Below are 15,777 nucleotides of genomic sequence, written 5' to 3'. Positions count from 1 at the left end.
CAAATTTGGGATACGGTTTGGGTGTTGGGAAGAGGCCAGCTCACCTAGAGGCCCGTATATCAGCCCAGAAACACAGGAGGTGCCTTTTTAAAACCAGTTATGTTTCCCTAACGTTACAAAACAAGTTAATTTCACCAAAACACTGGTCCTGAGCATGAGGCTTCTCCAGTTTGTTTTTTAAATACAAGGAGAGCGTTCACCCCAACCATCCTCTTTGCCCAGAAAGAGGACTGCCACGAGAGCACAGGTTACCCCCTCCATTCTGTGACCAGAGAGGTTCAAGTTCTGTCCAAATGTCCAAAATCAGCGCAGGATGAGCATCGGTATGGAGGGACACCATGGAGGCAGCTCGCCCCCACATCGCCCCACCCTGCGCAGGTGTGTTCTGCTCAACGGATGTCCCAGCTAACACCTTTCCCACAAATAGAGGAAAGTCCACCCCGGCATCACCAGGACCTCCATCACTGCCCGAGGAGAGGGAGCACTTACCGCTCTGCTGCCCCACCGCGTCGCTCCTCGCTTGCGCCCATCAGTTACCTCCCGTTCCCCACTGCAGTGCTGGACCAAGGACTGTTTCCACCTTCCAGCAGGACCTTCCTCTTCATCACAGGCTCATGCGGGAGCCACACCAACACATGCCAATGGCTACCAGTTCTGACAGGCCGAGAGAGTTGGGGTTGTTCAGCCTGGGGGACAGAAGGCTCTGGGGAGACCTTATTGTGGCCTTCCAGTCCCTAAAGGGGCTCCAGGAGAGCTGGGGAGGGACTTTTTACGAGGGCATGTTGTGATAGGATGAGGGGGAATGGCTTCAAACTGGAAGAGGGGAGATTTAGATGAATATTAGGAGGAAATTTTCCACTCTGAGGGTGGTGAGCCCCTGGTGCAGGTTGCCCCGAGAAGCTGTGGCTGCCCCATCCCTGGAGGTGTTCAAGGCCAGGTTGGACGGGGCTCCCCCTGGGCTTTGGGGAGGTGTCCCTGAGGATGGCAGGGGAGTGGAACACATGATGATCTTCAAGGTCCCTTCCAACCTAAACCCTTCTATGATTTGGTGGATCTCCAGCCACCACCTCCTGCAGCCCACACCAGCTCCTGCAGACCACCTACGGCATTACCTGCCCCAGCATGGAACATGTGCCAAGCCCAGCAGCTCCTGAGCAGCCTCCCCAGTGGAAGCCCCGAGCCTCAACCCTTGGAGGGTGAACGGATGGGAAGGTGGGAGCTCTCCAAACCACCCCATGAGCACTGCCATCAACAGGCTGATCTCTACAAGAGCACAACCTCTGCCTTCCACCAGCACCGAGGCACAAGGAAGCTCGTAAAGGTCTCCCAGCACAGGCAAACCAGTAAGCTCCAGTTTTGCATCTCCGTTATCTACAAACGGGATTGGCAGCAGCTCTTCCTAATATCTGCAGCAGCTGGAGTAAATCACCCTGCGGTGAAACCCCCCATGTGCTGTGGAAGAAGCAGCTTTGCCTGGTGGGACCCGTCTTCATCCCTGCGCGCAGACACCCGGTGCGGCAGAGGACAGAAATGCGATCGAAGAGGCCCTTCGGAGCAGCCCCAGCGCAGCGCTACCGCAGCTCCCCCGCCGAGGGACGCATCCTCCGGTGCTCCGCTCCCGTAACCTTCTACAATTTAAACATTTTCTGTGTGTAGCGCAGCGAGGACGTGTTTGCAGCCAACCAGCCCCTTCGTTAGGGCCGCGTCTCGTCTGAGCTCGTGTTCACCGAAACGCGCCGCTGCCTTGCACGGGGGCCGGGGGAGTGAAGCGTGGAGGAGATGCTGCCGTTGTCCAATTTCCTGATTTTTCTCTGTAGTTTACAGCTACCTGCAGGCACAGGCTGGCTCCCGAGGCCGGTGGGGAACACGGTGCCAAGGCTCCCCGCGGGGTTTTCAGGCCGCGGCCTCCTGCCGGGTCCAGACTTTCCATTTTGGGGGTCAGCCAAGACCTTCTCCTTTCCAGACCCCCGCCCCCAAACATGAAAACATCCCATCTTCCTTTTTCCCTCAGGGAGAATTGGGTGTTTCATCCCTTTTCCCTCAACATCGCCCATCAGATCCTACCAGGTTCTTACTCATTTCATTCCCCCGGTGTGATTTAGCATCTATCCTCAATTCTTTTGTTATTCAGAGCTGGAGTGAAACTGGTACCGAGGGAGGAAAGCCAGTTCCAGCCCGTACGGTGCCTCTGGGCAGGCTGGTCCCCAGCTCGTTGGTGCAGCTTCTGGCTTTGTTTTCCTCCAAGCAGCGGACAAGGTGACCGTGCCAGCAGCCACATCTCACACACGTGGTGCTGCTGCGAGGGAGGCTGGGACGCCTGGTCCAGCACCGGGCGCCTCTGACGCAGCCCAGCGCGGGCGACCTTGGCATTGTTCAACCAGCGGCATCCTGAGCTGGTCTTTCTCCCAGCTGGTCCCAGTTTCACCCCCTCAGCTGGTCCCAGTTCCGCAGGTAGCCCTGGGGCAGATGGAGGTGGAGGAAGCCCCAACATCAGGACATGGACTTGTTGGAGCAGGGCCAGAGGAGGCCACGAAGATGCTGGGAGGACAGGCTGGGAGAGTTGGGGGGGTTCAGCCTGGAGAAGAGAAGGCTCCGGGAAGACCTCAGAGCCCCTTTCAGTGCCTAAAGAGGCTCCAGGAGAGCTGGGGAGGGACTTTTTACAAGGGCATGGGGTGATAGGACGAGGGGGAATGGTTTTAAACTGGAAGAGGGGAGATTGAGATGAATATTAGGAGGAAATTTTTCACTGTGAGGGCAGTGACCCCCTGGCCCAGGTTGCCCCAAGAAGCTGTGGCTGCCCCATCCCTGGAGGTGTTCAAGGCCAGGTTGGACAGGGCTGGGAGCAACCTGGGCTGGGGGGAGGTGTCCCTGAGGATGGCACGGGGGGGTGGAACAGATGATGATCTTCAAGGTCCCTTCCAACCCAAACCCTTCTGTGATTCCAAGCCAGACCCCAGCAGCACAGCTCCTCCACCACGCTCTGCCCAGGCTGACCCCGGCAGCTCGGCTCAGCCACAGTGGAGGATGTGGGCTTCCACCCTCCAAGCCCAGAGCCCCGGGGCAGGCGGCCAGCGAGACGTCGTGTGAGCTAACAGGAGCTGCCATCTGTAACGCATAAAGCCGGTGAAGAACAACTGCGTTTGCCCATTGGATGTCGGGGCACGATAAAACAAATTCGTCCCAGCATCGTTACCAAGCCCCTGGCACTGGTGGAGCCCCTCGTGGTGCAGACCCCCATGTCCACCACAGGATTACGGCCACCCACAGCCCACGTGCGTGATGAAGCCATGGGTCAGCTGCCACCCATGGGTAGCGGCAAGGGGGCCACCAGCTGTCCCCAGCTCCCCCCAAGGGACCACCCTCAGGCAGTGGCTGCAGGAGGGGACATGAGGCTGCAACCCCCAGGTTGGGAGGGGACACGGGGGGACAGGGGGACCCCACAGGACCGGTGCTCCCATGTCAGTTCCACATCTCCACGCCAGCTCTACCCTGATAAACCTCTCCAGATAAAAACTCTGACCTTCGCAGTGGGGCAGGGATGGTCCGGAGCGGCTCCAGGACCCTTGGTAACACAGTTACCCTGGGGATGGGAAAAATGTCATCCCCGGCTGCGCCCCCCCACCCCAAGACAACTGGAAAATAAGCGCTTTTATCTTACGGTACGTGATTTATGCTGCGGTTCCTCCGCCATGGCAGTGTTGTCAGCTTGCGTAATGCCCGGGTGGTCAGATGGAGGGGGAAATACCCAGAAACGGCCATCACCAGCCCCATGTCCCCACCCCCACCCCCAATCTCCCAGTGCCTCCCCCTCGGGAGTAGCAGAGTAACTGGTGGGTGCTTCTCTCCCAGCCTCAGCCTGCCGCGAGCATCCCTGCGCCCCGACCACCGTGTTGGACACCAGTGAAGATGGAGAGCCCTCAACTTGACATTCCCCCCCCCCTCCTCGTCACCCTTAAGGACGTTGTGATAACTGCCCCCGGAGCCGTTTACCTTTCTTATCGCGGGGGGGACGCCGGCCAAACAAGCGTGGCCGGGATATAAGGAGCCGGGCTGGAGCTGGTGGCATACGTGGTGTGTCTCTTCGCCTCGGTCGCTGGCTGGTAGCAGACACCATGAAGCTGCTCCTGCTCCTCGTCTCGGTGGCCCTGGCCCAGGGACTTGTCTACAGGTGAGCACCGGGGTTTTGGGGTGCCCACGCAGCCACCATGGTCCTGAGGACCCACGCTGGGGGAGGCGAGCAGGGTCCCAGCAGGGATGGGGTGGTCACAACCTACAGCCCTCCCTCGGCCATCACCACCGAGGCGAGCTCGTGGCGGGGAGGACCCGCCGCCCTCCCGGGGCGCTTCGTGGCCACCTCCCGGTGATGGATTGTTCTCCCCTGCACCCAGGGTCCCGCTGAGGAAGGTGAAGTCCTTGCGGCAGACGCTGCTGGAGCGGGGCTTGCTGGAGACCTACCTGAAGCAGCACCCCTACAACCTGGCCGCCAAGTACTTCCCCACCCGCGTCTCCGCCGAGCCCCTGCAGAACTACCTGGACGTGAGCATGGCGGGGCAGAGGGGCTGGCACTGGCTGCTGCCCCCTTATCCGTCCTCCTAGCCCCTTACCCGACCCACTAGCCCCTTACCTGTCCTCCGAACCCCTTGCCTGACCCACTAGCCCCTTTCCCATCCACCCAACCCCTTATCTCATCCATTAGCCCCTTGTCCTTTTCCTTAGCCCCTTACCCATCCTCCTAACCCCTTGCCTCACCCACTAGCCCCTAATCTGGCCCCTTAGCCCCTTACCCATCCTCCTAGCCCCTTATCTGACCCACTAGTCCCTTACCCAGCCTCCTAGCCCCTTACCTGACCCATTAACCCCTTAGCCTTTTCCCTAGCCCCTTACCTGTCCTCCTAACCCCCTACCCGACCCACTAGCCCCTTACCCGTCACACTAGTCCCTTACCTGACCCTGTAACCCCTGACCTGACCCGCTAGCCCCTTACCCATCTGCCTAACCCCTGACCTGATCCACTAGCCCCTTACCCATTCCTCTAACCTGTTACCCATCCCACTAGCCCCTTACCTATCCTGCTAACCCCTTATCCATCCTGCTAGCCTCTCACTCATCCTGCTAGCCCCTCACCGATCCCACTAACCCCTTACCCATCCCGCTTTGACAGAATGAGTACTTCGGCACCATCTCCATCGGTACCCCAGCCCAGGAGTTCACCGTTGTCTTTGACACCGGCTCCTCCAACCTGTGGGTGCCCTCGGTGTACTGCTCCAGCCTGGCCTGCAGTAGGTGTCCGGCGGCCCCGCGGCCACCGGGCGAGGGGTGAAGGCAGGGGAAGCCCTGGGCTTGGCCAACCCCCTGCCCTGTCCGGCTCCTGAAGCCCCCAGAGGGGCTGGGAGCTGAGGACGGCTCTGCCCTGTCCCTCCCAAGGGACATCAGGCGGTGGGGGAGCCACTGGAGAGGCATCCTTGGTCCCTGGGGACAGGATGGACCTTGACCGTCTCCCTCCTGTACCCACAGGCAACCACAAACGCTTCAACCCAGCAGACTCCTCCACCTTCATCAGCACCAACGAAAGCCTCTACATCGCCTACGGCACTGGCAGCATGTCCGGCGTGCTGGGCTACGACACCGTCACCGTAAGCCGAGACGCACCAGCCCCCCCTATCCCATGGGAGCAGGGACACACGGCCATTGTCCACCCAAACCGACCCCCCTCTTCCTCTCCCCGACCAGGTCGCGGACATCAAGGTCATCAATCAGATCTTTGGGCTGGCTGAGACCGAGCCTGGCGCTTTCTTCTACTACACCCCCTTCGATGGCATCCTGGGGCTGGCTTTCCCCAGCATCGCCTCTTCCGGAGCCACCCCCGTCTTCGACAACATGATGACACAAGGCCTCGTGGCCAAGGACCTCTTCTCCGTCTACCTGAGCAAGTAAGCCCTGGCTGGAGCCACCCCGCTCTTACCAAAGATTTTCTCCCGTTTCCCTCCCGCCGGCGCTGGCTCCAGCACCGTTCCCCCGTGGCGTGACGCCCCGTGACTCCTGGGGGACATGGCTCACCGCTGCTGGCATCAGCACCGGTGGAGGAGGATGGCAGCAAAGCCCCCCTCGGCGGTGGCACTGCCAGAAGGGTGGTGGGGTGGGACCCCCACCTGATGGCTCTGCTCTTGCAGGGACGGGCAGAGCGGCAGCTTTGTCCTCTTCGGCGCCATTGATCCCTTCTACACCACCAACGGCATCACGTGGATCCCCCTCTCTGCCGAAACCTACTGGCAGATCACCATGGACAGGTAGTCCCGGCACAGCCCCCAGGCTCGGGGGCTCCCCTTTGTCCCCCAGCCAGTATTTTGGGAGGTGCAGCCCCACGTCCCACGCTTGGGAGGCTCACCGCGCATCCCTCTCCCTAGCGTCTCCATCGGTGGGGAGGGCATTGCCTGTGCCTTCGGCTGCCAGGCCATCGTGGACACGGGCACCTCGCTGCTGGCCGTGCCCGACAGAGTCCTCAGAGTCATCCTGAGCATCCTCGGTGCCAGCTCCAGCGGTGAGGTGAGGCCCCAGGGGACCACGTAGGGGCTTTGGGGCTCTGCAGGGGTGCCCGGCTGGATCCTGGGGCTGCTCCATGGCGCACTGGTCCCCATCGCTCCCCGGAGTATGTGGTCCCTCTTGGGGTGGCTGCTGACCCCCACCTGCTGCTGTCCCCCCCCTAGATCAGCTGCAAGGAGGCCAGCAGACTGCCCAGCGTCGTCTTCCACATCAACGGCAAAGCCTTCCCCGTGTCTCCCAGCGCCTACGTGATGGAGGTGAGCATCCCACTGGGGAGGGGACTGGAGGGACACGGGGAGGTGTCCAGCAGGTGGTAACCACCGTCCACCGTGTCCTCGCTGCAGAGCAACGGGTACTGCACCCTCGGCTTTCAAGGCATGGACGTCCCCACCGAGTCGGGCGAGCTCTGGATCCTCGGGGATGTCTTCATCCGCGAGTACTACGTGATCTTCAACAGGGCCAACAACATGGTGGGGCTGTCCCGGCTGCCCTGAGTGCGTCACCGCGCTGGGGACGGGGACGGGCAGCGCACCCCGCTTGCCCTGGTGTCCCCAACCCAGTGGCTGGCAGGGCTGGCCCTTGCCCAGCGCTCCTGTCCCCTCCAGCCGCGGCCACCGAGCACAATAAAACTGTGGAGAAGCCCTCTTGTGCCACGTTTCTCGGGGAAGGGCTGACTCGGCCGCCACGGGGGACAGTGCCTGCCACGGTGCTGGGTCCCATCCTGGTGCTGGAGGTGCTTTGTGCCGCTAACCACCATCTCTCCTTGCTGGACACTTCCTGGATAACCCCCCCAGGATGCCCTCGGGAGCCACGGACCTGTCTTTTCACCGCCTCCCTGGGCAGAGCCGTGCTCTGGGAGCCTCTTCGCGGGGACTCAGCACCTCGCAAGCACTTCCCAGGATTGGACGCTTCGCTCAGGTCAAGCCCCTGGAAATTCTCCACCAGGAGCAGCCAAAATCTGGTGCCGGCCCCCAGAAACCCCTCTCCCCCCCCCTCCCTGCCCCCCCAGGCTCAGCCCACAGAGACCCCATCCAGCCGCGATGAAGTCCGCAGCTGCGCTCCTTCCACTGGCACACGTCCCTGCTGTCCCCAAACCCCGCTCAGTGGGGGGACAAACACTTCCAGCACCGCCCTCTTCATCCCGGGGGGGTGGGGCAACTCACCCCAAAGCCCCCCTTCCCACGAGGGAAAGCCCCACGGCCGGGTTCAGCATGCCAAGGGGAGCAAGCAGGAGCAGGGGGACGGGGTATAAATACCAGGGTGACTTTATTGGTGGCGGGGAGGGCAGCTCGCCCCCCTCCCCACGCCACTAGCCGGGGGCAGCACCCACTGCGGGGCGGGGGGGGGGTACGTGCCGCGGTTGGGGGGCTGGCACGGGACACCCCAGCCCAGCCAGGAGCATCTCCCAGTCCCCCATCCTGTGCCCAGAGAGCTGGAGAGGTGCGGGGGGGTGGGGGGGCAAAAAAGGGGGGGCTGGTCCAGCCCCACAGTCCTGCCTCGGTGGGGCAGTGAGGGTCTGGGGGACCCGGGGGTAGATGGGGACCCGAGAGAGAGAGAGGCACCCGCGGGACCGGGGATGCTGTTGCCCACCCTGTCTGCTCGGCACCCCCCCCTCCCCAGCCACCCACCCACCCCATACCCCCCCCTCCCCGAGGACTTGGTGGGCCAGACCTGCTGGTCCTGCCAAGACCCCTTCCTCCTCTCTCCTTCTTCATCCTCCGTCCATCCGTCCATCCCTAGGGAGCCGCCTGCCCACCAGGGCTCTCCCCGCTGGCCGGTGGCACTGCAGAGGGGTCCGCGTCCCCGGGGGGTCCCTGAGCCCAGGGGCTCGAGCTGGGGCTGCCTGTGGGAGTTGGGGGGGCCGTGGCCTCAGAGGGGGTGTCGGGGGACAGACCGGCTGTCGATGGGTACCCAGTGGGGCTCAGCGTGGTGGGAGGGGGCTCCCCAGCCCCCGGAGAGGGGTTGAGGGGGGCTGTGTTGAGGAACAGGAGCTGCGCCAGGCGGTGGCGGGGGGAGCGGGTCGACGCTGGGGGGTTGGGATGTGGGGTACCAGTGGGTGAGTCCTCGTGGGATGGGGACGGATACGGATCGCTGCTCTGCAGCGGGAGCCGGACCTCTGTGGCTAACGGAGAGATGCTTTTGGTTAGCACCCACCTCCCTCCCGGGACACCCCCCCTCCAGCCTGTGCGGGGGGCACCCAACCGCCCCGGGGTGCCGCGGCATGGCCGTGTCCCACAGGGCAGCGGGTGCCGAAGCCAGACGGTGCCACCGGTATCCCCGTTACCTTGGCAGGGCGGGCAGCAGGCGGCGGGCAGCGCGGCGGGCTCGGCGCAGGAGGGGGGACACAGCCGCTTCTCGCAGCTCACCTCCCCGAGCTGGCAGCGAGGGGCGAAAGTGGGGCTCAGCCATCCCCGGTATCCCTTCCCCGGTCCCCTCTGCCGCCGGGACGGGCAGCCGGTGGGCACGGGCACCCCACGGGCATGGGCACCGGCGCCCCGCTCACCTGGCAGGTACAGCGGGTGCACGGCTGTCCCTCGGGGGTGAAGGTTTGGCCGTTCCCCACCTTCCTACCCTGGTAGTTGCAGTCTGCGGGGAGCGTGGTGGTGGTGGGGGGGGTCACGGGATGATGGGGACGGGGTGCCCTGCTCCCCCCCGCCGAGCCCCGGCTCTTACCGTTACAGACGGGGCAGCACTCGCCCTCGGGGTGGAAGGGGTAAGTGCAGAAGATGGCACAGTCCACGGGCGAGCAGGCCACCGAGCCCAGCTGCGAGAGACGGGGAGAGACGTGCGAGGAGCGGGTGTTAGCGCCCGCCGGGGTGGGCTGGGGAAAAAGAAAAGGGGGGGGGGGACGGGGGACACAGCCCCGAAACGCCCAGGAACTTTTTCCTGTGACGGAGGCAAAAACTAGGGGTCAGCCCATGGGGCAGGAGCCAAAAAACCATCCGGTGGTCCCCGGCGCAGCCCTCACCAGGCAGATGCAGCTGAGACAGGGGTCCAGGACGGAGGGGAAGGTCTCATTGTTGTAGAAGATCCTTCCCATGTAGGTGCAGCCTGTGGGGAGGGAGAGGGGCATTTGTGGTCCCCAGGTGAATCGGGGACCTGCCGGGGACCCCTCTGCGTCCCGGGGCTGTGGGGAGGGGATGGAGGGGGGGATGGAGGGGGGGATGGGGGGGGAGATGGGGGGGGGGATGGAGGGGGGGATGGAGGGGGGGATGGAGGGGGGGATGGAGGGGAGCCAGCATCCATCACCTGCCGAGCAGTCGGGGCAGCACTGCCCGGGGATGCGGATGGGGTAAGGACAGGTCTCCACGCAGTCCGTCCGCTTGCAGCTCACCGAACCGTCTGCCTGCAGGGGAGAAGCACTTGACAGAGACCTCGGGCTGCCCCAAACCACGGGGTTTAAAGCCCACGAAGGCGGGGAGCTGCCGGGGACCCCGGCCACGAGCAGCATGGCATCCCGAGGGCAGGAGGGGGAGAGGAGCCGTGCGCCGGGGCAGGGGCAGGTAGGAGGGGTGAAGCAGAGCAGGTTCTCATTCACCTGGCAGATGCATAACTCACAGGGATCGCCCGGAGACCAGATCTGTCCGATGGGAAACTCCACCCCGTTGTCATCCACGAAGCAACCTGGGGTGGGGGGGGACAAGGGGACGCGGGCACCCCCCGGCCCATCACGCTCCTGATGCACGCTCAGGCGTGTGCGGGCACGGCTGGAGCCGTGTTTCCATCCCCTGCCCGCTCCCCACCTCCAAACCCCGTGGCTGTGCAGCCCCACAAACACCCTGCCGGTCCCCGTGCACCCCCACATCCATCCCCCCCCCCCCTCCCGACTTTCCCCTGCCCTCCCCATCCCCGGGTGTCCCCAACATCCCCTTGTTGTCCCCAGCTGTCCCATACCTCCCACCCTCCCTGTACCAGAGTATTCCCCACCTCCCGCCCTCCCCATCCCTAAGTGTCCCCCACATCCCACCCTTGCCCATCCCCAGATGTCCCCTGCATCCTCCCCTCGCTGTCCCCCAGCTGTCCCCCCCCCAATCCTGCCCTGCCCATCCCCAGTTGCCCCCCGCAGCGTGGGCTCACCGGCGGGGGCCGGGGGGTCCCGGCAGGTGAAGCAGCACTGCCCGGGACCCAGATGCCGCTGGTGCTGCGGACAGTCCAGCACCGGGCAGGGGGCGAAGGAGCACTCCACCTCGCCGCCCTGGGGACACGGGGGGGACATGTCACCCCGCTGGCCCCGCAGCCGGCCCCGGCCCCGCATCCACCCATCCTGCCTCAGCCCCGAGCAAAGGCTGGATCCCCCACAGCGGGATGGTGCGGGGAAACCCTGGAGCATCCCTGGGGACACCCCCAACCCCCCCCCCACCCAGGACCTACCCGGCAGACGCAGGTGGTGCAGTCGTCCCCGTCCAGGCTGAACCGGGCGCCGTGCGCGTACGTGCGGCCCCGAAAACTGCACTTTGCTGGGGAGGAGAGAAGCAGCGGGGCCGGGACTGGGGTCGGGGAGCGAAGCACGGCTCCTGCTGAACCCCCACCCCGGGAGAACCCTGGGGTCCCCCCACCCCCGGGGCTGGGGGTCCCGGGGGACCCACCTGGCTGGCAGGAGCAGCAGTCGGATGGTGAGGCGCTGGGGCAGGAGCCCGGGGGGCACTCGGGGGAGATGCAGGAGATGTTACCAGCCTGTGGAGGAGACCGTGGGGCTGTGACACGGTGGGGACGGTGATGGGATGTGTGTCGGGGGGGGTACCATCCACCCCAGCGCATCCCTCTCCATCACCCCTAGGCTGAGCGGGGATGCGGGGGGATGCTCCCATCCCACCCCGGGGTGGTGCGGGCTCACCAGGCAGACGCAGACGGTGCAGTTCCCATCGGATGGGGTGAAGACGTCACCCTCGGCCCGGGCCACCCCCTCGTGCAGGCAGCCTACCAAGGCAGGTGGGTCAGAGTGGGGGGACCGAGGGGGAGAGCGGGGCTGGAAGGGGAACCGGGGCTCACCTGCGCAGCTGGGGCAGCAGCCCCCGGCTGGGGCGGGCAGCGGGTGGGAGCAGCTCACGGAGCAGCTCACAGCCTCGCACAGCACTCGTCCCCCCTGCAAAGGGCATACGCCGGCTCAGCCCCACGTCAGGCTGGTACGGTGGGGATGGGATGCGATGGGATGCGATGGGATGGGATGGGATGGGATGGGATGGGATGCGATGCGATGCGATGCGATGGGATGCGATGGGATGCGATGGGATGCGATGGGATGCGATGGGATGCGATGGGATGCGATGGGATGCGATGGGATGCGATGGGATGCGATGGGATGCGATGGGATGGGATGCGATGGGATGCGATGGGATGCGATGGGATGCGATGGGATGGGATGGGATGCGATGGGATGGGATGCGATGGGATGCGATGGGATGGGATGCGATGGGATGGGATGCAGGAGGGCTTACCTGGCAGGCACAGCTCCGGCATCCCGGTTCCGTCCAGCGAGCACCGGGCTCCCGGGGGGCCCCCCGGTACCAGCAGTGAGAGGCCGATGGAGTGGAGGTACCAGGGGGTCCCGCTATCCGCGGGGACGGCTCGGTGGCCAGGGACATTGAGGCGGGAGAGGAGGAAGGGAGTTGGGTACCGGGAGCTGCAGCAGGGAGGTGGGGGGAGGGGGAGCCCCTGGGGACCAAGAGGGGTCCCCCAGAGCCGGGAGGGAGCAGGACGAGGGTGGGGGGATGCTGCAGGGACTGCAGGATGGGTGACGGGGCCAGGATGGATTTGGGGTAGCCTGGAAAGGAAGGAAAAGAAGGAAAAGATGTCACTTGGGGCAGGCGGGGAGCCGGAGGTGTCCCGCTCCGCTCCCGGAGAAGGAACCGGATACCTTCGCAGGAGACCCTGTCACCGCTGAGCCGGTACCCGGGGCGGCAGGAGCAGAGGTAGCTGCCCGGCGTGTTGTGGCAGGCGTGCTGGCACGCTCGGCGCTCTCCCGGCCGCCGGCACTCGTTGACATCTGGGGGACACGGGGACACGTTGGTGCCTGGGGCAGGAGGTGCCGCACCCCGGGAAACGGCTCCGGGGTGCACCGAGACATCCCCTCCAGCGCAGCCCACGCGAGGATGAGGGCAAGGTGGCAGCACCCTGTGCTGACGGGCTCAACGGCCACCTCCGTCCCCTGGGCTTCACGGCATGGAGAGGGACGAGGGGGGCCGGGACGCGGCGCTCACCCACGCAGGAGTGCCGGTTCCCGTGGAGGTGGTAGCCGGGCCGGCAGGAGCAGCGGTAACTGCCGATGCTGTTCTTGCAGCGGTGCTGGCACGGGGTGGCCAAGCACTCGTCCGTATCTGCGGGGGGGGGGGCAGAGACTGAGGGTCGGCAGCCCTGGCTGACCCCCCCCGCGTGCCCCCGCCATGCGGCCCCGGCGCCCCGCACCCTGGCAGCTGTGGCGATCGGCGGAGAGCTGCATGCCGGGGCCGCACTCGCAGACGAAGCCGCCCTCGGTGTTGACGCAGAGACCTTCGCAGGCAGCGCTCAGGCACTCGTCGATGTCTGGGGGGGGCGAGGGGGGAGAGATGGAGACGGGCGACCACCGCCGCCGCGACCCCCGATGCGTCCCACCGGCACCTCCCCATCCCGCCTCACCGGTGCAGCGGATGCCGTTGGCCGTCTCCACCATGGAGAAGCCCAGGGGGCAAACGCGGGCCACTTCTTGGCAGCCGCCGTGGTTACAGGAGAGGTCGCAGCCGTACTCCCCGCACGTCCCCGGCGGCTCTGAAACACGGGCAGGGGGACCGCAGGGCACCCATGCCACCCCGGCGCCCACCCCGGCGGCACCCCCTGCCCGGATCCCCCGGGGACTGCGCCCCGCCACGGGAGCACCCCTACCCCCGCCAGGGATGGGGACCGCGCCGGGGGTGAGGTGACAAGGAGCGACGCGCCCTGCCAGGAAAACCCGGGGCGTCCCAAATTTCGGCGTGACCGGGAGCGGGGGTGGGTACCTGGACAAGTGATGCCCTGCTCTCCATCCGGGCACGAGCAGAGGTTGGGAGCGATGCACAAACCGCCGCCGCAGCCGAAGGAGCAGAGCGCTGCAGGGAATGGGGACAGGCGGCCGTCAGGAGAGCAGGGACACCCTCCCCCCCCTCCCCCGGCCCGTCCGTCCGTCCGTCCCTGCGCCCCCAGAACCTCTACTCACGCAGGGTGCACTGCCCGCTGCCCGGGGACAGCATCCACCCGGGGCAACATCCGCTGCCGAAGCCCGAGAAGCAGACGTGGGGCCCCACGCGGCGCCTGCGCGACCGACGAGAGGATGAGGCCACCCTGCCCCGAGCCCCCAGGACAGAAGAGCAAAGGTCCTGGGGTCGCTCCTCCGACCGGCGGGGACCCCTCTGCCCCGGGATCACCGGGACATGGGGACACACAGGAGCGGTCACGACGTGCCCACGGCCACCCCATCCCAGGTGGCAGAGCACGGCATGGCTCCAGGGGGAGGCAGGCAGGCACGGGGCGAACCGGGGTGCAGTGTGACCCCAAAACAAGGTGGGACAGGGGGAGAGGACCATGTCCCAGCTCTCCCAAACACCCCGGCACAGGGTGGCGACAGGGGAGAAACGTCCCCCGGCAGGACACGGGGAGCAGGACAGGGATGCGGGGAGCAGGACAGGGATGCGGGGAGCAGGATCCCCGCAAGGTTCACGCTCTCCTGGTCCTGGTCCTGGTCCTGGTCCCGGCCACCCCGGGGCAGAGGGAGGGACGCGTGGGATGCCAGCCCCTCCGGCCGGGATGGAAAGCACGACCGGGAGCCCCGAAGGCAGCCGAGAGGGCGGATGGCGGGAGCTCGGCGCGGCAACGCCGCCGTCCCCAGGTGTAGCTGGGGAGAAGGAGAAGGAGGAGAAAAAACAAACCAAAAAGAGGGGGGGGAACCCGGCTACCTCTCCACGGCAAAGCTGGCCGGCTTCTTCCTCCCGGGGTACACCCTGCCGTGGCCGCCCGGGAGGAACAGGGACACACAGGCAGCCTGGAAGAGTAGTTCGACCAACATGACAGGCGGCTCCGGCCGGCGGCACGCTCCCCGACGCCTGCCTTCCTTCCTGCCTGCCTCGGCGGCACGGGGCGCCTACCGCATGTTGGCCCTTGGCCCTGCTCCTCCTCCCGCCCGCCAGGGCCGGGAACAATGCGGGGGGTGGAGGGAGGCGAGAGCAGGGAAGAGGGGAGGGGGGGGGGGAGAATATAAAAAAAAAAAAAAAAAAAAAAAAAATAATAAAAAAAAAAACCATCGGCACCCAACTCTCCACCCACGCCGGTATGGGGGGGGGGGGGAGGAGGGATGCGTTTGGCCCCAAGGATGCTCGCCCCAAGGCTGGCCGGCTTGGCGGCTCCATCCCAGCCACGAGCGTGGCGGCTGTAGGAGAAGGGGTCCCCAACGCGGCGGGAAGCAGCAGCGAAAGCGTGTGTCGTCGTCGTTCCCCCCCCCCACACACCCCACACCCCCCCCTCCTTCTCCTCTCCTTTCCCACATCTGGCAAAGCTCCGGCATGGCCTCTCCCCACCCCTCCTCCTCCTCCTCCTCCTCCTCCTCCTCCTGGCGGCACTGGGCCGCTTTCCCAGTCCTGCACGGGGACCCACCAAAGAGGAGAACGCAGCAGATAAAGGGGCCAAAGTGGAGCCGGGGACGGTGGGGTGCACCCGGCGGGGAGAGAGGGGCGCGGGATGGTGGGGGATACCCCACTCCAACCAAACTCCCCTCCCCGACCCCTCAACCCCTTCTCGGGGCCGGGGGGCTGAAGCGAAGGTCGCAGGCAGGTAAATGATTGATACCAGGGAGCAAAGGGCTGGCGCTACCGACCCCCCTCCCGGTGAGCGCAGAGCTGAGGTCAATACCTGCAGCGTCACCGCAGAGGGACCGACCCGTCACCTTCATCTCCCCACCCGGTGTGGATTCCCCCCCCCCCCCCCCCCCCCCAAAATTACACCCCTACCCAAAGGTTGGGGTCACCCAGCACTGGGCACAAGCCTTCCCCTGCAGCATCGCCCCCTAAACGCTTAGAAATTGAGAGTTACGGGATGCTGGGTGGGGGCTACACGCCGGTTCTACGGGTGTAGGACCCTCAGGAGCCACCGAGGAAACTTCTGCCTTTGGGGGGAGGTCACGCCAGTCCCGGCCATCGGCTACCAGCCCGGGGAAGCGGCTGCGTTGAACACGGCTGGAGCGTGGCCAGTGGCACGGGATAAATAGCCGGCCCTTGCCCTGGCCGGCAGCGTTTCTAA

At 65.5% G+C, this 15,777-nt stretch overlaps 2 protein-coding genes across 2 annotated transcripts; one reads left to right on the top strand and one right to left on the bottom strand.

Moving 5' to 3' along the window:
• Nucleotides 1-4,112: 4,112 nt before the first annotated feature.
• LOC309673969 (pepsin A-like) lies at nucleotides 4,113-7,034 on the top strand (the record flags this gene model as incomplete). Its single annotated transcript, XM_082485859.1, has 9 exons — nucleotides 4,113-4,168; nucleotides 4,389-4,536; nucleotides 5,162-5,279; nucleotides 5,515-5,633; nucleotides 5,731-5,930; nucleotides 6,171-6,287; nucleotides 6,405-6,543; nucleotides 6,705-6,797; nucleotides 6,885-7,034. 9 exons carry the CDS (start codon nucleotides 4,113-4,115, stop codon nucleotides 7,032-7,034), a joined length of 1,140 nt encoding a protein of 379 aa, XP_082341985.1.
• A 1,179-nt stretch (nucleotides 7,035-8,213) lies between these two features.
• VWCE (von Willebrand factor C and EGF domains) lies at nucleotides 8,214-14,704 on the bottom strand. Its single transcript, XM_082485029.1, has 20 exons — nucleotides 14,442-14,704; nucleotides 13,706-13,800; nucleotides 13,509-13,598; nucleotides 13,153-13,281; nucleotides 12,943-13,059; nucleotides 12,738-12,854; nucleotides 12,395-12,523; nucleotides 11,976-12,301; nucleotides 11,530-11,623; nucleotides 11,375-11,457; nucleotides 11,127-11,214; nucleotides 10,912-10,997; nucleotides 10,618-10,735; nucleotides 10,079-10,164; nucleotides 9,790-9,886; nucleotides 9,509-9,591; nucleotides 9,214-9,304; nucleotides 9,044-9,126; nucleotides 8,825-8,915; nucleotides 8,214-8,662 (listed from the first exon to the last, which is right to left on the bottom strand). Exons 1-20 carry the CDS (start codon nucleotides 14,549-14,551, stop codon nucleotides 8,277-8,279), a joined length of 2,499 nt encoding a protein of 832 aa, XP_082341155.1. The 5' UTR covers nucleotides 14,552-14,704; the 3' UTR covers nucleotides 8,214-8,276.
• Between the last annotated feature and the right edge of the window lie 1,073 nt (nucleotides 14,705-15,777).

This window comes from Vanellus vanellus (assembly GCF_965231255.1).
Source record: "Vanellus vanellus genome assembly, chromosome: 6".
NCBI lineage: Eukaryota > Metazoa > Chordata > Aves > Charadriiformes > Charadriidae > Vanellus > Vanellus vanellus.
The sequence above is the reverse complement of the archived record's forward strand: the minus strand, read 5'-3'. Positions and strand labels throughout refer to the sequence as shown.

Bases quoted from the DNA above. Each gene is read 5' to 3' on its own strand.
- VWCE (XM_082485029.1), bottom strand. From the start codon at position 14,551: ATGTTGGTCGAACTACTCTTCCAGGCTGCCTGTGTGTCCCTGTTCCTC. The intron at 13,282-13,508 runs GTACCCACCCCC...CCCGTGTTTCAG, and splicing joins GCAGGGCATCACTTGTCCAG to AGCCGCCGGGGACGTGCGGG. The intron at 12,302-12,394 runs GTATCCGGTTCC...CTTCCTTTCCAG, and splicing joins TGACAGGGTCTCCTGCGAAG to GCTACCCCAAATCCATCCTG.